The sequence below is a fragment of the Quercus lobata genome, chromosome 9, assembly GCF_001633185.2.
Source record: "Quercus lobata isolate SW786 chromosome 9, ValleyOak3.0 Primary Assembly, whole genome shotgun sequence".
Lineage (NCBI taxonomy): Eukaryota > Viridiplantae > Streptophyta > Magnoliopsida > Fagales > Fagaceae > Quercus > Quercus lobata.
The window spans coordinates 47,336,841-47,355,559 of NC_044912.1; the positions used below are offsets into that span (position 1 = coordinate 47,336,841).

An 18,719-nucleotide genomic window follows, 5' to 3' on the forward strand; every position below is an offset into this window, starting at 1 on the left:
TCTATATATAAAAGAAAAATTATAACAGAAAAAAGTAATTAAAATAGATTAATAAATCATAGACTTCCATTCAATTTATTGGCAGAAATCCATGCCCCAATTACAACAATAACCACTGACCAGAGAGACAAAATTTCAAAATCCACCCACGCAGGATGATTTCTGAGTTCCAGGTGTTAGACATGCTTTTGTCATCTTTGCACCTAGTACCATCACAATGTGCTGTACTAGTGCTATATATCTCACTCCTAATATTCTTTTCATCACAAGGCTGTCCAATGTCCCATACCACATTCTTTGCCTTATCCTTAATCACCTTACTAAATTGAATCCAAACAACAAAATTCTATTGAGGTTTAGCTTTATCTCAATCCCTTGGAGAATGAGGCCACCCTTCCAGTCACCACCTTTAACCTCCAAAATGCTCATTTCAAGTTCCCCATGATCTTCTCCTGATCCATTGAAGAACTCACCCAACTCAGTCTCCAGCCACCCATCTACTCTCTCCCTGGGATACTTGAGGCCATCCAGCTCCTTGTTTTCTCTAGGCTGTGGCTGTGGTGCTTGAAACACCAGAATGCTGCTGCGGTCACGGTTAAAAAAACCCAATTCACATTGGTAATATCTGGTATCGCTGCCTCTTCTCTCTTTCTGCATCCAAATAGACAGTTTGCTTATGAATTTCACCTCCAACAAGTCCAACCACAGCCACAATAGGTTGGAATTCAAACACATATCACCCTGTAGTTGTCTTGAACACAAGGTAAGCTGTAGACAGTGTGGCCGGGGACAGCATTCAAGTTTTAATCCTGCCATGGATTTCCAGCCAACACACACTGATAAGTTCAGCCACTGTAGGGAGCCTGTTTAATTTGTGCATGTAATTGAAGAAATAAGCTAATCATATATAGCAAGTATGCTGCCTGAGTGGTTTCCTTCTTTGGCTTAAAAATTAAATTTGACAAACCTTTAAAAAAAAATTGTAATACTAAAAAAATCGTACATAAGTCAAATGAACTCAATAAATTGACACAAAACTCTGTCAACAAATTGTGAGTGCTTATAATAATAGTTACATATTATTATTATGATTAGTAAAGCTTTTATGATCAAGTTGTGTGGTTTTTTCTAAGAATGATGATGCAGAAAGTAGGATTTGGTGAGAGCTGGATCAATTTGGTTCCGTGTGTATCTCTACTGCTACATACTTGGTTTTAATCGATGGTTCTCCAAAAGGTTTTTTCAGTTCCAGCAGAGAATTAAGCCAAGGTGACCCTATCTCCCCATATATCTTTCTTCTTTGTGCAGGACTATCAAGCCAAGTAACACAATCTGAGCAATCCAAACAATTATCTGGAGCTGCCGCTAGTTGCAGAGATTCTTGTTTGAATCAATTATTCTTTGCAGACGATTGTGTAATCTTTGGGAAAGCATCACGTCTGACTTGTGATGAGATTCTTCATGTTTTTGACTGTTATGAGAAAATGTCAGGTTGCTAACAGAGCAAAAACCCAAGTTTTCTTCAGTTCAAATATGCAGAATCTGACCGTGATTCATTTACAACTCTGTTGGTTGGTCAATAAACAAATAGTTTTGGTTGTTATTTGGGGTTCCAGCTTTTATTTGTCGCTCTAGACATGCTTCATTTGAAGGTTTAAAATCCCAAGTATTGCTGGGAAGGAAGTTTTGATAAAGTCTGCCATACAAGCCCATCCCTTCTTATGTGTTTCTTCGAACTCCCTTTGAGGTTATTTAAGGAACTCACTCAAATGACAGCTGCTTAGTTGTAGGGGCAGAAGCATTCAAAATTGAAGATGCATTGGGCTAAATGGGACAACTTATGTGTTTCTAAATGCAATGGTGGATTGGGTTTCAGGGAGCTGCAATCTTTTAATCTTGCTATGTTGGCTAGGCAAGGGTGGAAATTTTTAAATGATCCAGAGTCAATCTTAGCAAGAATTTTGAAGGCCAAATACAAACCTCAGTGTTCTTTCCTTCAAGCCAAGTTGGGTCATGCTCCATCATATACTTGGTGAAAGGTATTATCTGGAAGGAAAATATTGAGATAGGGATTGTGTTGGTGGATTGGAAATGGGGAGACTGTATTTTCAAAGGTAAGATGGCTTCCTGCTGCTGAATCTCATTGAATACCATCACCTGTAGTTACTTTCATGGGGCAAAGACTATTGTCTTTGTTTGAGTCTCTCGGCACTTCATTCTGAGGCTTCTCCTTAATATGGACCATCATTACGGGGTGATTCTGAAAATGCGACTCACACTAGTCTGGATGGTGCTTCATCAATGAACCAAGCAGTTTCTGAAATTTTTGTTCCTGCAACCGCTACTGATGGTGGTTCTCTGATTGGAGCAGTTGAAAACACTGATGACAGGGTGGCTATGGATGATGTCAGGGGTACTGAGAATGTTCCAGTTGTTTTTTGGGCTCACATATTACTCTGCAACGTATTTTTATGCAAATGAGTTGGACAATTCTTCTCAGCCTGAGATGAAGCATCCAAAACTTGAAAAAGGAAAAAGATCTGAAGGTTCTTTTTTAATCCAAAACAAACTTCTTGCTATTGATTTTGCTGTGAATAAGTTGGTCTTTATGGTGGCCTTGCTTTGTATTGGTCTGCGGATGTGGATCGTACAGTTTCGTCTTAATCTCGGTCTCATGTTGATACCGTTATCAATGATGTTGGAGGTGCTTTCTTTACTGGTTTTTATGGCCAACCAGATTCCTCAAAACATAAGGAGAGTTAGTCCCTGTTAAGGCATTGCATGGAATTCAGTCTTTGCCATTGTTATGTGCAGGTGATTTTAAAGAACTCTTGGGGCCTCATGAAGCTTTGGAGGTGCTGTTAGACCATCATGGCAATTTAAATTATTTAGGAGAGTAATGGAGGACTGTGCTAAGTCTGAGTTGGACTTTAGAGGCTCCCCTCTCACTTGGTGTAACAATGATTTTGATTCTACATGTACTTGTGCTCGCCTGGATAGAGCATTGGCTTCTGCCTCTTGGATTGAGTTGTTTCCTTCTACTGTTTTTGAGCATGATCCTTCAACTGGTTCAGACCAATCTGTTATTTTTATTCCTCTTGACTCTGGTCCTTCAGCAATGTACAAGGAAGCCTTTTAGTTTTGAAATGGCTTAATTTTCTGATCCAAGTTGTGAAGCACTAATTGAGGAGGTGTGGACTTCTGTGAATGTGATGGGCAGCCCCTTGTATAGAGTTTGTGAACATTTGTAGGCCTGTAGAAGACGTTGGCAGAGACTTGCTTTGGTCATATTTAAAATCAAATTCGTACAGGAGAACAAGAACTTCAGGTTATTGATCATTCTCCCAATCCTTTGATTGGTGTGCATGCTAACACTCTAAAGAAGCAAATTGAAGACTTTTTGGATAAAGAAGAAACAATGTGGTGCCAGTGCTCGAGGGTGAGAGATGATATGAGTAGAGCTTATACACGTCCAACCCTATTCAACCGGGTGTATCCCTGATATTGCAGTCTCTCTCTCTCTCTCTCACACACACATACACACTCACTCACACACACACACACATATATAACATTTTATTTGAATTATATTTTTGTCTTGATGAAAATAATCTAGTCGCAGTGCAAACAAAAAAGTAATCATTTTACTTTACTAATAAATATCTATATATAAAAGAAAAATTATAGCAGAAAAATTAATTAAAATAGATTAATAAAGAATAGACTTCCATTCAATTTACTGGCTGAAATCCATGTTCCAATTACAACAATAAGCAGAGAGACATAAAATTTTAAAATCCACCCATGCAGGATGATTTCTGAGTTACAGGTGTTAGACATGCTTTTGTCATCTTTGCACTTGGTACCATCACAATGTGCTCGTACCCATCTACTCTCTCCTTGGGATACTTGAGGCCATCCAGTTCCTCGTTTTCTCTAGGTTGTGGTTGTGGTGCGTGAAATCCCATAATGCTGCTGTGGCCGCTGTTAAAAAACCCAACTTGTGTTGGTAATATCTGGTATCGCAGCCTCCACCCTCTTTCTGCATCCAAACAGACAGACTGCTTATGAATTTTGCCTCCAACAAGTCCAAGCACGGCCTCAATAGGTTGGAATTCAAATCCATATGATGCTGTAGTTGTCTTGAACTCAAGGTAAGCTGTATACAGTATGGCCAGGGACAGCATACAAGTGTTAATCCTGCCACAGATTTCCAACCGACACACACTGGTGAGTTCAGCCATCTTAGGAACTTGTTTAATTTGTGCATGTAATTGAAGAAATCAGCTAATCATATAGAGCACGTATGCTGCATGAGTAGTTGCCTTCAAAACTTTGAAAAAAAAAAATAACACTTCAGAAAATCGTACAAAAGTTAAATGAACTCTATAAATTGGCACAAAACTCTTTCAACAAATGCTGAGTGCTTATAATAATAGTTACATAATTATATTATTATTATTTTTAATTATGATTAAAGCTTTATGATCATGTTAAGTGGTCTCTTCTAAGAATGATGGTGCAGAAGTTAGGCTTTGGTGAGTGCTGGATCAATTTGGTTCTGGAGTGTATCTCTACTCCTACATACTGGTTTTAATCAATGGTTCTCCCAAAGGACTTTTCAGTTCCAGCAGAGGATTACACCAAGGTGACCTTATCTCCCCATATATCTTTCTTCTTTGTGCAGGACTATCAACCTGATTAACACAATCTTTGCAAGCCAAATGATTATCTGGAGCTGCTGCTAGTTGTGGAGGTCCCTGTTTGAATCATTTACTCTTTGCGGATGCTTGTGTCATCTTTGGGAATGCATCAAGTCCGACCTGTGATGAGGTTCTTCATGTTTTTGGCTGTTATGAGAAACCTTCAGGTTTGGTTGTTAACAAAGCAAAAACCCAAGTTTTCTTCAGTTCAAATGTGCAACAATCTGACTGTGATTTATTTACAACTGTGTTGGTTGGTCAAGAAACAAATAGTTTTGATCGTGATTTGGGGTTCCAGCTTTTATTTGTTGCTCAAGACGTGCTGCATTGAAAGGTATAAAATCCCACATTTGGAGTAGACTATACGGTTGGAAGGAGAAGAATCTGCCTATTGTTGGGAAGGAAGTTTTGATAAAGCCAATCATACAAGCCATCCCTTCCTATGTTATGAGTTTCTTCCAACTCTACCTGTGAGGTTATGCAAGGAACTCACTCAAACAACAGCTGCTTATTGGTGGAGGCAGAAGCATTCAGAACAGAAGATGCATTGGGCTATGGGACAACTTATGTGTTTCTAAACGCAATGGTGGATTGGGTTTCAGGGAGCTGCAATCTTTTAATCTTGTTATGTTGGCTAAGCAAGGGTGGAAATTTTTGGATGATCTAGACTCAATCTTAGTAAAATTTGGAAGAACAAGTAATATCCACACTGTTCTTTCCTTCAAGCCAATTTGGGTCATGCTCCATCATACACTTAGCAGAGTGTATTAGCTGGAAGGAAAATACTGAAACAGGGATTGTGTTGGAGGATTGGAAATGGAGAGACTGTATTTTCAAAGATAGATGGCTTCCTGCTGCTGAATCTCAGCGGACACTAGCACCTGAATTTACTTTCATCCAGAAGCTAAGGTTGCTGAGTTGATAGATATGGACTCTGGAGGCATGATCTTTTAAGGCAGTCATTTATGCCTTATGATATTTAGAATATTCCAAGAGTCCCATATGTTTTGGTATTGTTTGGAGTTGAAGATAGAAGTTCAGGTGCAGGAATTTTTGTCTAATGCTGAATCCTCCTCAAATGGCTTATTGGGCACTAGCTTATGAAATTAGATTTGGAATCTACTCGTGTGTTTGCAAGGGAGCTTAACCAGCAGAAGACAACCTGCAACGTTGAAAGATCCTTATGGAGAATACCTGTGAACATTGAAGGGCTCATCAAGAAATCTATTCATGCATTATGGTCAAACATGCTCAATTGGTTTGGCAGGAGAGAACTTTACAATTGGACCCTGTAACAGGGGATTACCGAGTATCAAGGGATTACACTGGTGGCTCCTGCATGAGCTATTTGATCAATTATGGTCTGATGAGCTGTGTTTGTTCTGCACAATTTTATGGAAAATCTGGACTTTTCGAAACCTGTGCCGAGTGGATGGTCTGTGGTGAGATCATTCTGTCATACTTCCACAAGTAGTTCAGCAGTTTAAGGAATACTTGATAGTTATTCAGACTCAACAACAGCAGACTCACCATTAGATACCGCCCTCTCCAAAGTTTCCTCCATCACAAGGCTACTTAAAGCAAATTTTGCTTGTAACTGTCGTTCAAACTTGAAAGCGGGGTTGGGGATAATTGTTCATGACTATGAGGGATTGGTCCAAGCTGTCTTTTGTTCACCACTTCAAAGCTAAAGGTTGTGAGACATGCCATTTTAGAGAATATTTTTTCAACTACTTGTTGATTTAGATTTAAAATGTAGCATGGAATTTCTTAGTGCTGTAATCAGTTAACTGTGGTAAAGTTGGCTGTTATTGCAGTGTTTTTTAAGTTGTTAGAATCTCTTAGATAAATAGTTTTCAGTCTGTTAAGAGGTAATCTCACTTTGTTGGAAGATATTTTATTGATTACTGTTTCATTTTACTGTGAATTGTATAGTTTTATCAATTAATGAGAATTGTGTGTTTTCTTATGGCTGGATTTGTGGCATCCTGATAATACTCTTTATACCAAGTATGTTTACAGAGTAGTATATGATATCGCAAGTGGTCTTAGGGCAAAAGTTTTTAGTGTATTGGAGGAAAAAAGCTAGGTCTAGAAGCCACTTTTCCCTGATGGACATTGGAGAAGTAGATAGACGGCCTATACCAGCTAAGAAAACCTGGAATCAAGTTCCATTGAGGTTGTCTGAGCTTAATTGGTGGAAGCTAATCTGGTTTTCTACCGGCATTCCTAGACGTGCTTTCTCACTTGGCTTGCTATGAGAAACAAATTATCCACTTGGGATAAACTCTTATAGTGGGGGGTACAAGGGGATATTTCTGTGAATTCTGCAGAAGTTGTATAGAAAGTAAGAGACCTTTTATTTTTTTTAATGCAGTTTGTTAAAAAGAATGTGGAGGAAAGTTATGAAGAGATGCCTCATAGACTCTCTTGAAACAAATTAGAAAAAAAAAAAGTTGTTGAATGGGGCTGGAATGTTTAAAAGTTAAGAGCCATAAAGCTTCCTTATCTAAGTTAGCAATAGGGGAGTGGTATACCATTTATGAAGTGACAGAAATTCCAGAATTTATGAAGGAAATATTTTAAGTGAGGAGAAGTTGAAGAAATGGGAGATCGGTATAAGGATTTCAGCTAGAGGGAATTTCAAAGACTAGCATACATATATCCCTCTGTAATAGCTGGAATAGTATTCCATTATCTTTTCTCCAGGTGAAGCCAGGGAGTCCTTTGTAGTAGTGCTGTGGTATTTCTTGCTACATCTGTTATTTCTCTACTAGGTGATGGTGTGATTGTATTTGATGCCCTAGTAAGAGTCAAGATGTCACTAAGAATAGCTACTTTAAATTTGACTTGATTTTTTTTCTGCTTTAAATTTGTCTGCATCATGTCCAGTTGTCTTGTTGCTACAACTATGCTGGGTGTGGCTTTGTTCTGAGTGTTTTTCTTAATAACATATATTTCATTCATCCTAAAAAGGAAAACCAAGTCCAAGATAATGTAGGTACACAACTTTGTAAAATTTGATCTACAGGAAAGTTAAATAGAGGAAATAAGTAAATTTGGTATAAATTTCTGCTAACTATTGAAGTTTTCATCCTCAACAATTTTTGAAAATGAGGCAATTCTAATGTGAGTTGAAGTCTTGGGGGTGGATGACATGCCAGTAACTTTAAGGAAGAGCTCAAAAGTAATAAAGGCAGTATTGCAAGCAGAGGAAAGGTAATTACACCTCGTGTCTTCAAGCATGGGGTCAATGGGTACTCTTGAGTCTTTTAGGTTGAACTTGCTCATCGCAGATTCTAGTTCTACTGGGTCTTGCTTGACCATTGCAAATTTGCTTGTTTCTTTCTCTATTATCTATAATCATTGACAAATGTGACCCAATTAATTTTTCTAAAGAAATTTATCTAAAGAACCTATTGAGACTAGATTAATTTTTCTATTCTTCTTCCTCTTTTTTTTATTTTTTTTATTTTAATAATTAAAGTTGTTCATATTCAAATGTATATTTTCAAGTAGACATTTATAATTAAAAACTATTTATAACTAAAAAAAAAAATTCTATCTATAAAATTATAACAACTAGAATTAAAAAATTTCAACCATAGATAATAGTACCTGACTTATGAAATGTAGTCCTGTAGCTTTTTAACCATTAAAGTATCATATACTCTTAATCTGCATAAATAAAGACTAATATATTGAAATTTGATAAAACAACACAATACAACTAAAACAAAAACTATCTATTGAATTAGCCAACCAATTACTAAAAAAAATTATGATTGAAATTTTAATGAATCTATATTTTTTTTCATGTTTATGAAAATCAGATTAGATTAGTTGGTTCAACACTTCAACTGAGAATTGGACTTTCAACCAATCCGATAAAAATTGTAAAAATCAGTGGTACAACCGTAAAAACAGCCGGTTCAATTGATAAAAAACTAAAAGCCGAATCTTTTTTGGTTTTTTGACCGATCCAATTTTTAAAATCATGATTTTGGTATTTTTAAATTAATTTTGATCATAACCATATCTACCATTCATAATTAATTATAAATTTATTTAATGTTTTCTTTTCCATAAAACTTTGTTAAAAACCGGTATATCCACACATAAAGCAACAACCAAAGTTTTTTTTTTTTTTTTTTGAGAAACAAGTACCAAAGAAATTAACAAGTTAAAATTTTAATTTATTTTTTAAAAATTTCGTTGTGGACTGTGGACCTATAGACTATATTATTGATAAAACCTATGTTACTGACAATTACTTATGTATCTGTGTAAAGGAGAGTGTGGTATGTAGGTAAAAAATGGTCCACACCCCATTTTACACAAATAAAACTGAAAACACCACTGTCTGTTTGAACAAAATTTTGCTGGCTTAGACGGAGAAGGAGAAAAAGAAATTGTGTGAGAGCTTAACACAAACCATGGAGAGATTTTTCCTCTTCTTTTTTCTTCTGTTTTTTCTTTGATATAAAAATTTATTTTTGATACATTTGAGCTTAATTAATACTCCTACACATTTCAGTAATATATATATATACCTACCCATAAAAAAGATATACCTGTTGGTCCATATATAGGGCCCTTGTTCCAGTTAATGAAAGAAAAAAGCCAATTCACATGAGAGAGAGAGAGAGAGAGAGAGAGAGAGAACAAACCTCTAGGACAAAATAGTCCAAAGTTTCTTCTTCCGGTCTTGATTTTATGACACAAGAGTGGCATGCATATATTGCATTCTCCTATAAACAACTGTAGTAAATATTAGTAAGGTTAAACTTGTTGCACATAAACTATTTTATATATCCTTAAGTCATAATTTCAGTTGCTTTTGAGAGTGTATTTAAACAGTTTGTGTATAATAAACACTGCTATATTAGTATAAACAGATAACACGAAAAAATTAAATTAAATTAAATTAAATTAAAGAGGAGAAAATGGTTACTTACAAAAAAAAATTGAGCTAAAAAATGTTTAGTAGCTAGCCTCTTTCACTCTCCTCACAATCAGTGCTACCAAGCCTACAATGCATAAATTCCCAATCCCAATTCCGAAACACAGATCGAGTCCTTCAATTAGATTATGGAGTTGAGTCGAGTCGAATCTTCTTTGGGTGTAGTGGGCCAGTGGCACGCCTACGTTATTGGAGGTACCTTCTCTGCTAGGTCCAGCCCCTTCCCCATAATAGTCTAGGTATCTTTTTATGAATTGTCTAGACTGAGACTCGGCCTGAATTTGTTTGAGTTGTTCAATGTCATGCTCGTATACCAAATAGGCGGCGCAATTCCAAACCTCCAATCCTGGACTAGTGGTATCAAAAAAACAATTAATTTCACTGATTCCATTAGCATCGCGTTTACTCGATGCTTTTTTCAAGTCCCCATAGAAGTGTGGACAGGGTACATATTCCGTCCATTGGCCATACCATTCACGAACATTATATTTACCAACGACAGAATAATATTCTTGTAACTCTTCAAAATATTCTTTGTTGACCTCAATAACCCAACGAAGTTTACAATCTTTAACATCGTATTCGCCAGGTGGATGGTGCTGGTTGAATCTAAAAGAAGCGCGCATGAAGATTCCCGCAATTTTGTTACATTCATCTGAATGCATTGTTAGAGACACAGAACCCACCTGATTCCAATTGTCATCTAACTTCACATGCAGTTGTGTATATTCTGAAGCCTCCTCATTTTGCTCTATGGCCCATTCCGGAATGTTGACAGCAAATGTCCGTCTGCCTGGTATACAAGGATCCTGAAATATACAAATCACGATGCTTAGAACTTCATAAGAGAGAGAGAGAGAGAGAGAGAGAGAGAGACCTTAATCAAATCACGTCTTAGCATCATTGAAATCATGTCATAATAGCCTTCCTCCGTTATTTTGAAGCAGTTGACAAGATTAAGCACCTTCAGAAAATCATATTCTGGTCTTATTGGTATTGTTTCCAGTGATATACACCCGTCCAAATTAATCCTCCTAATATTTAACGGAAGCCGTGGCAAAGATTGAAGATCCGTACAATCATACAAATAAAGCATATCCAAATTAGTTAGTTGAATGATGCTTTCAGGAATGCAAACAAAATAATTTGCTCCAAGATATAATACTTTTAAAGACGACAAGCAACCGATAACATCGGGAATTACCCAAAGATTGCAGGAAGTTAGCACTAGTTCGGTCAAAGAGCATAAGCCTGATAAAGTATGTAGGAGCTTATTCAATGATTCAGAATATGATAGCCCTACACATCCAAGTAAATTTAGTACTTTGAGCTTTTCCAAGAGACCGATGGAGGAAGGTAGTTCTCTTATAGCAGTACAACTTACATTGAGCACCTCCAAACCTTTAATATTTCCCAAGCTCTCTGGTAGTTTGTCAAGTTTTGAGCAGTCAGACAAATTGAGAGATTTCAAATATATCAAATGACAACTGGCATCAGGAAGACTTGAAAGATTCCTACATTTACTTAGATCCAAATTAATAAGGACAGTTAAATGCTTCACAAATGCTGGTAGATGTTTTATAGGAGTCTCGCTCAAATCAAGTTTGGATAAATGTGACATATTTTCCACACTCTTTGGAAAATTCTTCAATCTTGAACACCCAGAAAGAATAAAAACTTCAAGAGATTCCATGTTTATCTGGTCTGGAAGGCTTTCAAGCCACTTGCAACCATTCAAATCCAATCGAATAAGCCTTTTGAGATTCCAAAGAGACTTATGAATCCTAGACAAAGTTGTACAACGTTGAAGAATCAATTGCTTAAGATTTGGCACTCCACTGAAATCTGGAGTCTCAATCAAGTTTTTAGAGTCACTCAAGTCAATGAGTTTTAACTCGTCTGAAATCTATTATAAAACAACAATAAAATGGAGAAAATTAAACCCTTATAGATATAATTTTTGTTTTTAAAAAAAAAAAAAAAAAGCTTTTGCATTAGTAAAAATCTTACCTTGATTCCTTTCCATAGTCGTTTCATGAGGCTGCAAGGCATAATAAGTTCAACAAGTTCTTTTGGCTCAAAAATTGTTGGCAAAGATTCTGAAGTATATCCATCCCAATGAATATAACGCAACTTACTAGGAAGATAATTGAGACCTTGAGGAAGGTGCACATTACTGAGTTTAAGTAATCTCAAGTTTTTCATGTTTGAGAAAACTTTAGCATTCAATTGTTCCTTATTTTTTGGAGGTGCATTAAGGAATATGCCTGTAACTAAATCTGTTCCCTGGTCATAAAAAACAAATAATAATAATAAGTTTAATACATACAAGATATTAACAAAATCTCATTTGATTAGCATAGATATATACCATCACAAAGTTTAAGATTTTGCCTGATCAACTTACTGTGTTTTCTTTGAGTACATGAAAGACATCCTTAATACTCCAAACCCTACTGCGTCGGCCAGCCTCCTCAATGGATTCACGACGAACAATTACCCTACCCAATTTTTGCAATAAATCATGCATTTGAAGATATCCCCCTGAGATAGTTATAAGAGACTTTTTCAAAAGGACATCTATATCCGTGTCTAGTTGGTCATGGAGAGTTTGTAGTATATTTATTTTGTACTCTCTATTAAAGAAACAAGCAATATCCAGAAATACATTTTTCTCACTTTCCTCTAGGCCATCAAAACTTATTTGAAGCACCTCTAGAATACCTTTTGGAGGATTTTCTTCAATTTTATCTAGGGTGCTTTTCCATAGACCTACATTTCCCTCAGGTAAGGAGGAACCCAAAACTTCGAGAGCTAAAGGAACACCTTTAGCATAATCTATAAACTCCTGGGACAACTCTTCATAACCTTCTAAAGGACTGTCATTCTTGAAGGCTTTTCGACTAAAGAGTTTAAGAGCTTCATTATTGTTTAATTCCTCAATTTGGTATATTTTATCCACTCCAAGTTTGATTAAAAGTTGTTGATCTCTGGTTGTAATAATAATTCTACTTCCAGGACCAAACCAATTTTTATCACCTACTAGTGCTTCTAATTGCTTAGGATGATCCACATCATCAAGAATGATTAGAACCTTTTTATGACTTAATCTTTTCCTTATCTCTTCCCTTCCCCAGTGAACATTTGAAAAATCAATGCTCCTTCCAATCAAGATATCAGAAAGCAATTTTTTTTGTAAAGAAACTAGGCCAGGGCCTCTGCCTTGTTCTCTAACATTGGCAAGAAAGCTGTTGCCTTCAAAATGATTAAGAAATCTTCCATGAACAACTTCTACTAAAGTTGTTTTACCCATTCCACCCATTCCCCAAATTCCCATAAGTAGAGTATCTTTCAATCCCATGTCTAATAAATTCTCCAGTTTCTCCATACGAGAGTTTATTCCAACAAGATCACTGGGAACAATTGAGGATGTTGATTTCAATTTACCAAGTATTTCTCCAACAATCTTTTCAATAACTTTTGCTTGATATCTGCATCGAAGATAAGACAATAAGTTTCCATAAAGAGATAAAAAGGTTCAACAAATGTACAATATTTAGATTCATTCAATAAAGATAATAGAATTCTTTTTCTTTCTGAAATAATTAAAATGCATTACAAATAGACCGAATAACCTTGTGCTACATATTTGGGCTTCTAGCCCAAGTGTTTGCCTTAAACAATTTTTGTCTTTGCTTTTCAATGCAGTTTTCCAGAAAAGTATAAAATGGTAAGCTATTGTTGGAGGCAAAGAGAGAAACTGCAATCATTAGGTGGATACGATCTATGTAGTGTATTAGCAATCTTGATGAAGAACGGTTGAAAAGTGTCAAACACCTTTAAGTATGAATTAATCCACCTTCAAGAGCTTTTAATAGTGACCAATTTCAAAAAATAGTGACCAATTTCACGATTCTTTTATTTGTTGTTAGTATTTCTATGATTTTTTTTCATTTGTTGCAGGTATTTCTAGATGATACCAATTTTGTTACAAAAAATTTACAAACTAAAATGAAAATGAGTGTGATTAACATTATTTCAACAACATAATTATGCCGTTTATCCTCAAAAAAAAAAAAAAATCATAATAAATAAATATTGAGATTACTTTTTGTGATTAATGACATGTCAATCAGTAACTTTTTTTTTTTAGAGTTTAGTTTTCCTCCAGTACTTTTTTAACTAGAATATCTTTCATTTTAATAAGAAATTGTCACATCATCCAATAACAACTACTTGACAATGTATATTTTAAATAATAGGAGATATCTAGTTAAAAAAGTATTAGAAGTAAACTAAATTTTTTTTTTTTCAATTCAATAGTTGGGGTTAGAGTTTTTTTTTTTTTTTTTTGAGAAATAGGGTTAGAGAATTTGAACATTAAAATTTGTACACTCTTTCTTCCTCTTAAAAAAAATATATTGCTTTTTCTAAATGAGTTCTTCTCAACAAAAAAAAAAAATGTCTTCATTAATTGCAAAAATTACACATTTTTCTAATCATAAATTTCTCAAAAAGATTTGAAGGTTCAACAACATTTTTTTTGGGGTCAAAATCATGATTAAATATTTACTGCTTTTCATCTAATTAAGTTTACCTAATTAATATCGTCTTTTTGTTTCCAAAAAAAATAGCATCTTAAATTATTTTAACCTTAAGTTTAAAAATTATCATTTGACAATTACGCACCCTTAATGTGGTGGTCACTCCACAAGTATAAGTACTTGTGAGGTGTGAGAGAGTTTCTCATACATATACACTTAGATTAAGTTAGAGTAGAAATTCTATCTTGTATAAAAAAAAAAATAAAAAAAAAAAATTATTATTAGGATTGAATAATTTTGTAGGCCCAATCACTTTAGTCTTTCCATCTATTGTTGCTAAGACAACCTTGTTCATATCCTTAAATATATATATATATATATATATATATATATATATATTTGGAGAAGAGTGTTAATATCCTTAATTAATACGACATTGTTTCATCAATTTTAGTATTAAAAATTTATTTAAATATTATTGTATTAATTTAACTAAATTAAAGAAAATGAAAAAACGAATATATTAATTACAGTCCCTGGACTCGTAAAGTAATTTTGTTATCGCCAAAAGGAAAACTCCATTTGTTCCGACGGCCCAGTCAGTGCAACCAAAATCTGAAGAGCCCCATGAGAGAGAAAGAGAGAGAGAGATGATTTTAAATTTTTTTTTTTTAAAAAAAATTTTAATAAAGTTTAGCTGTAACTTAAAACTACAACCTTATTCAATAAAAATAGACACATGTCATGATCGTAACGGGTCCGCACTAGACAAAAACCGCACCATTTTAAAAATCTAACCATTGAATTGTATGTTCCTTACCCTGTTAATATACATGTCAAATTTAAAATTAATCGGATATTATTTACTATATAATCTATAAAGTTATATTTTATAGATAATTTTAAACTACAAAAACTTGCAATTTAAACAATTTATTAATGACATAGCAATCGATCTTCAATTTTCTAGAAATTTTGCAAGAAAAGAGGATATAACAAAAAAAATTTAATCCAATGATAGATTTGTCAAAATTTACATCTAATAAAAAAATATTGAATAATGTTGTAACTTAAAGCTACAACTAATTTTGTAGCTAAACTTTGTTAAAAAAAATTATTATTTAATTGTTTTATTTTGAAGATTAGATATTTGGAGGTGGAGATTGTGATTTGTGGTTTGTTTTCTCCGAAGGACTCAGTCTCAGATTTTTGTTCTAATTTTATTTGAAAAGATAAGAGAACGAGAAACAAGTTTTGACTGCACCCAAATCTGATCTCATATCTAATCTTTTAAATATCTTAATTTTGGTTCATTTGGGTTTAGAATAGAAAAAAAAAAGAGGCAAGAGAGAGAAATCAGATTTTGCTTGAATCAAAAATAAAAATTACAGCAGATAAGGATTATTTTTTTATTTTTTTTGTAATGTTGTTAATTTTTTTATGAAATAATTTGGTTAAATTGGTATAAATTGTTATATTTACTTTTAAATAGCAAAACTAGGGTAAGGAGAAAACATACCATCTATCCGCTATATGGGGTGGATGTCTTGCAATATGTGGGCCCCACCACTTTGTGATGCCTACGTGTTATTAGAGGGTTGCTGCATACATTGGATGCGTGCAGGTAAAACTTTCTCCATAATAAGGGTTTAAACAAAACAATGATTGGAAGAACTTTTTTTTTTTTTTTGGTGGAGAAAAATGATTGGAAGAACTTAATATACTGAAATGACAATTTAACAAAGTTATTAGATGTAAACTGAATTTTTGACCATTTATTTTCACTATAATATTGTTTAGAGAGAGTGAGAGAATTGCAAGAACTACCTTAAAACAACTGAAGCTATTTAAAAAAATAAATAAGTAAATAAATAAAGAGTGCTGTCGTGTTAGTGCAATAGGCTCTATGAGAGTTAAGGCTTTTTTTTTTTTTTTTACCTTAAACAAAATGAAATTAATTAATAATAGTTAAATTACAAATTACATCCCTAAAATTTAGAAATGTTTGAATTTTACACTTTAAAGTTTCAAAATATGAATTTTATTCTCTAAAATTCTATTCTATTTGCATTAGTAGTATTTTTATCCATATTTTTCATTAAGTGCCACGTAACCTTGTAATACGTGTTTAGTTTATTTAATAAAATGATGTCATGTCATCTTTATTATACCATGTTATTTTTAATTATTTAATTTTAATAAATTACAAAAATTATGTGACATTATTTTATTAGATAAATTAAACTCGTGTAACAAATTTATGTGACATTTAAAAGAAAATATAGATGGAGGGCTGTTGAGACCATCGGAATAGAACTTCAAAAGGTAAAATCCAAATTTTGAAATTTTTGAGTGTAAAATTCAAACACTCTCAAATTTTGGAAGTTTAGCTTGCAGTTTAGCCATTAAAAATTTAGTGACGAGGAGATTAAAAGTTTTTTTTGAAAATAAATAAGACAATTAGGGAAGAAACTTATATATTTTTCCTATAGCATGATATGGAAGAGTTATACTGCGGTGTGAAAGATGTGTGACAAGACTTAGCCATTGGTTGCAAAAGCAAAGTTTAAAATAAATAAATAAATAAAACTTATATTGTCATCGTCTTCTAAACGTTGTGTAACGAAGGATAAGGTCATAAGGATATCTCTAACTGTCGTGATAACATAGAACGAAGTCACTTTAATAGTTAATTGGTTAAAAAATTAGGAATTGGAACAACATTGTAGGTTGTAGAACATTATAAAATAAATAAATTAAAAAAAGTACAAAAAATTTAATTTTGGGTCCAAAACTTCAATATACTTAAAATTTTTAAATATTTATAATTGCATTTAAAATAAAATAAAAAAATCAAGCCTAGTGGGGCTACGGCTCCCTTGACCTCTTTGTGACTCCACCATTGAATCATCAAGAGTATCTAATACTGTAATTTTTAGTTGAAGCATTCGTCTATTACATACTTGACAAATAAATTTTTTATTTATACTTTTATATATATATATATATATATATTGTGTCAAATAAAATTTTAAAGTCTCACAATTTTATATATCATTAATATATATTATTAATTAAATTTATGCTATAATCTATATTTGAACCCTCCAATATTTACTCAAAAAAAAAACCCTCCAATAAAATTTTGACATATTATATTTTCTTTAAATGTTATAATATATAGTTTCGTCTATTAATGCAATCATTATAAATATTTAATGCTAGAATATATAGTTTAATATATCTACAAACATTTTTTGAAGAATAATATACCTACAAACATGATTATAATAATTATCTTTTAATAATTATTATAATCATCGAAATTTCAATTTTAAACAACCAATATTTTTATTAAAAAATCATATTAATATTAAAAGGTTGGCACTAAAGAACAAAAACATTATTCAGGATACAAAACACAAGAAAACTTACTGATCCCGTAAATCCCATCCAGCAGCATTAGCAACTTTTGTCAAAGCAACTCTCCATTTTTCCACATCTGCAATAGTCTCTTTGAAACGCTCTTCATGTTTAGCAAATGCTTCAGCAAAAGTCCCCGTCTGATTCCTCACATCACTAGGATCCACATAGTGGAAAACCGGTAAAACTGTCAGCTTCTTCATTTCCATGCACTCAACGATGTCTGCTAGTTCAGTCAAGCACCAACTCGACGAAGCATAGTCATTTGAGAGAATAACGATAGCAAATCTTGATTTTTTTATTGCTTTAGAAAGCTCTTCATTAATGGATGTTCCTCGCTCGAGCTGTTCATCATCTCTAAATGTATATATGCTTTTTTTATTCAAAGCAGTGTATAGATGATCTGTAAAAGTTTTGCGGGTCTCGGCCCCTCTGAAACTGAGAAAGGCATCATATTCATAATTGCATCCAGAGGTAGAAGAAGAAGAAGGTGAAGAGGAGGAGGAGCTTTCTGTGACCATCAAAGCCATTGGAAATATACTAGAGATAAACAACAACAACAACAACAACAACAACAAAGGGATATGCAGTAATTAAATATTCAAAAAAAAAAAATTTTGAGGGAAAATTAAATATTCAATTAGCTTTGAAGATTTTTTTTTTTTTTTGAAAATAATTAGCTTTGAAGAATTAAAAACACACAAAGGGAAATAATTTTTTTTTTTTTTGAAGAAAAAGTGGGTGGGGGGCGAGTTGGAATCTAAAGGAAAATAAATTACGGTTTGTGAAATAATTTTCTTTTTTTTTTTGAAGAAAAAGTGGGTGGGGGCCGAGTTGGAATCTAAAGGAAAATAAATTACGGTTTGTGAAATAATTTTCTTTTTTTTTTTTTGAAGAAAAAGTGGGTGGGGGGCGAGTTGGAATCTAAAGGAAAATAAATTACGGTAGAAGAAAGGCTAGAAAGCAGATTTTATGTATATTCTAAATTCAAGAAGGAAGAAAAAGAATTTAAAAAAAAGAAAAAAAAGAGAGATGGATGTGCTTGAAAAGTGAGTTCACAGATTTGCGAAATATTGTGGAGATGAC

General features: G+C 33.5%; 1 protein-coding gene and 1 pseudogene across 6 annotated transcripts; both read right to left on the bottom strand.

The window, feature by feature from the left end:
• Positions 1 to 99: 99 nt before the first annotated feature.
• On the bottom strand, positions 100 to 8,385 carry LOC115961884 (annotated as a pseudogene).
• Positions 4,114 to 18,238, bottom strand: LOC115959360 (TMV resistance protein N-like). 6 transcript variants are annotated; one of them, XM_031077726.1, is made up of 6 exons: positions 17,646 to 18,238; positions 12,074 to 13,157; positions 11,677 to 11,952; positions 9,374 to 9,464; positions 7,933 to 8,060; positions 4,114 to 4,200 (listed from the first exon to the last, which is right to left on the bottom strand). In XM_031077726.1, exons 1-5 carry the CDS (start codon positions 18,161 to 18,163, stop codon positions 7,954 to 7,956), a joined length of 2,076 nt encoding a protein of 691 aa, XP_030933586.1. In that variant the 5' UTR covers positions 18,164 to 18,238; the 3' UTR covers positions 4,114 to 4,200; positions 7,933 to 7,953. The 6 variants fall into 6 exon arrangements, with proteins under 6 accessions (XP_030933586.1, XP_030933585.1, XP_030933584.1 ...); XM_031077725.1 differs by having other exon boundaries at positions 4,173 to 4,253; XM_031077724.1 differs by lacking the exon at positions 4,114 to 4,200 and having other exon boundaries at positions 5,643 to 8,060.
• Between the last annotated feature and the right edge of the window lie 481 nt (positions 18,239 to 18,719).

Bases quoted from the DNA above. Each gene is read 5' to 3' on its own strand.
- LOC115959360 (XM_031077720.1), bottom strand. From the start codon at position 18,163: ATGGCTTTGATGGTCACAGAAAGCTCCTCCTCCTCTTCACCTTCTTCT. The intron at 11,953-12,073 runs GTAAGTTGATCA...TTTTATGACCAG, and splicing joins ATGTACTCAAAGAAAACACA to GGAACAGATTTAGTTACAGG. The intron at 11,573-11,676 runs GTAAGATTTTTA...GTTTTATAATAG, and splicing joins GACTATGGAAAGGAATCAAG to ATTTCAGACGAGTTAAAACT.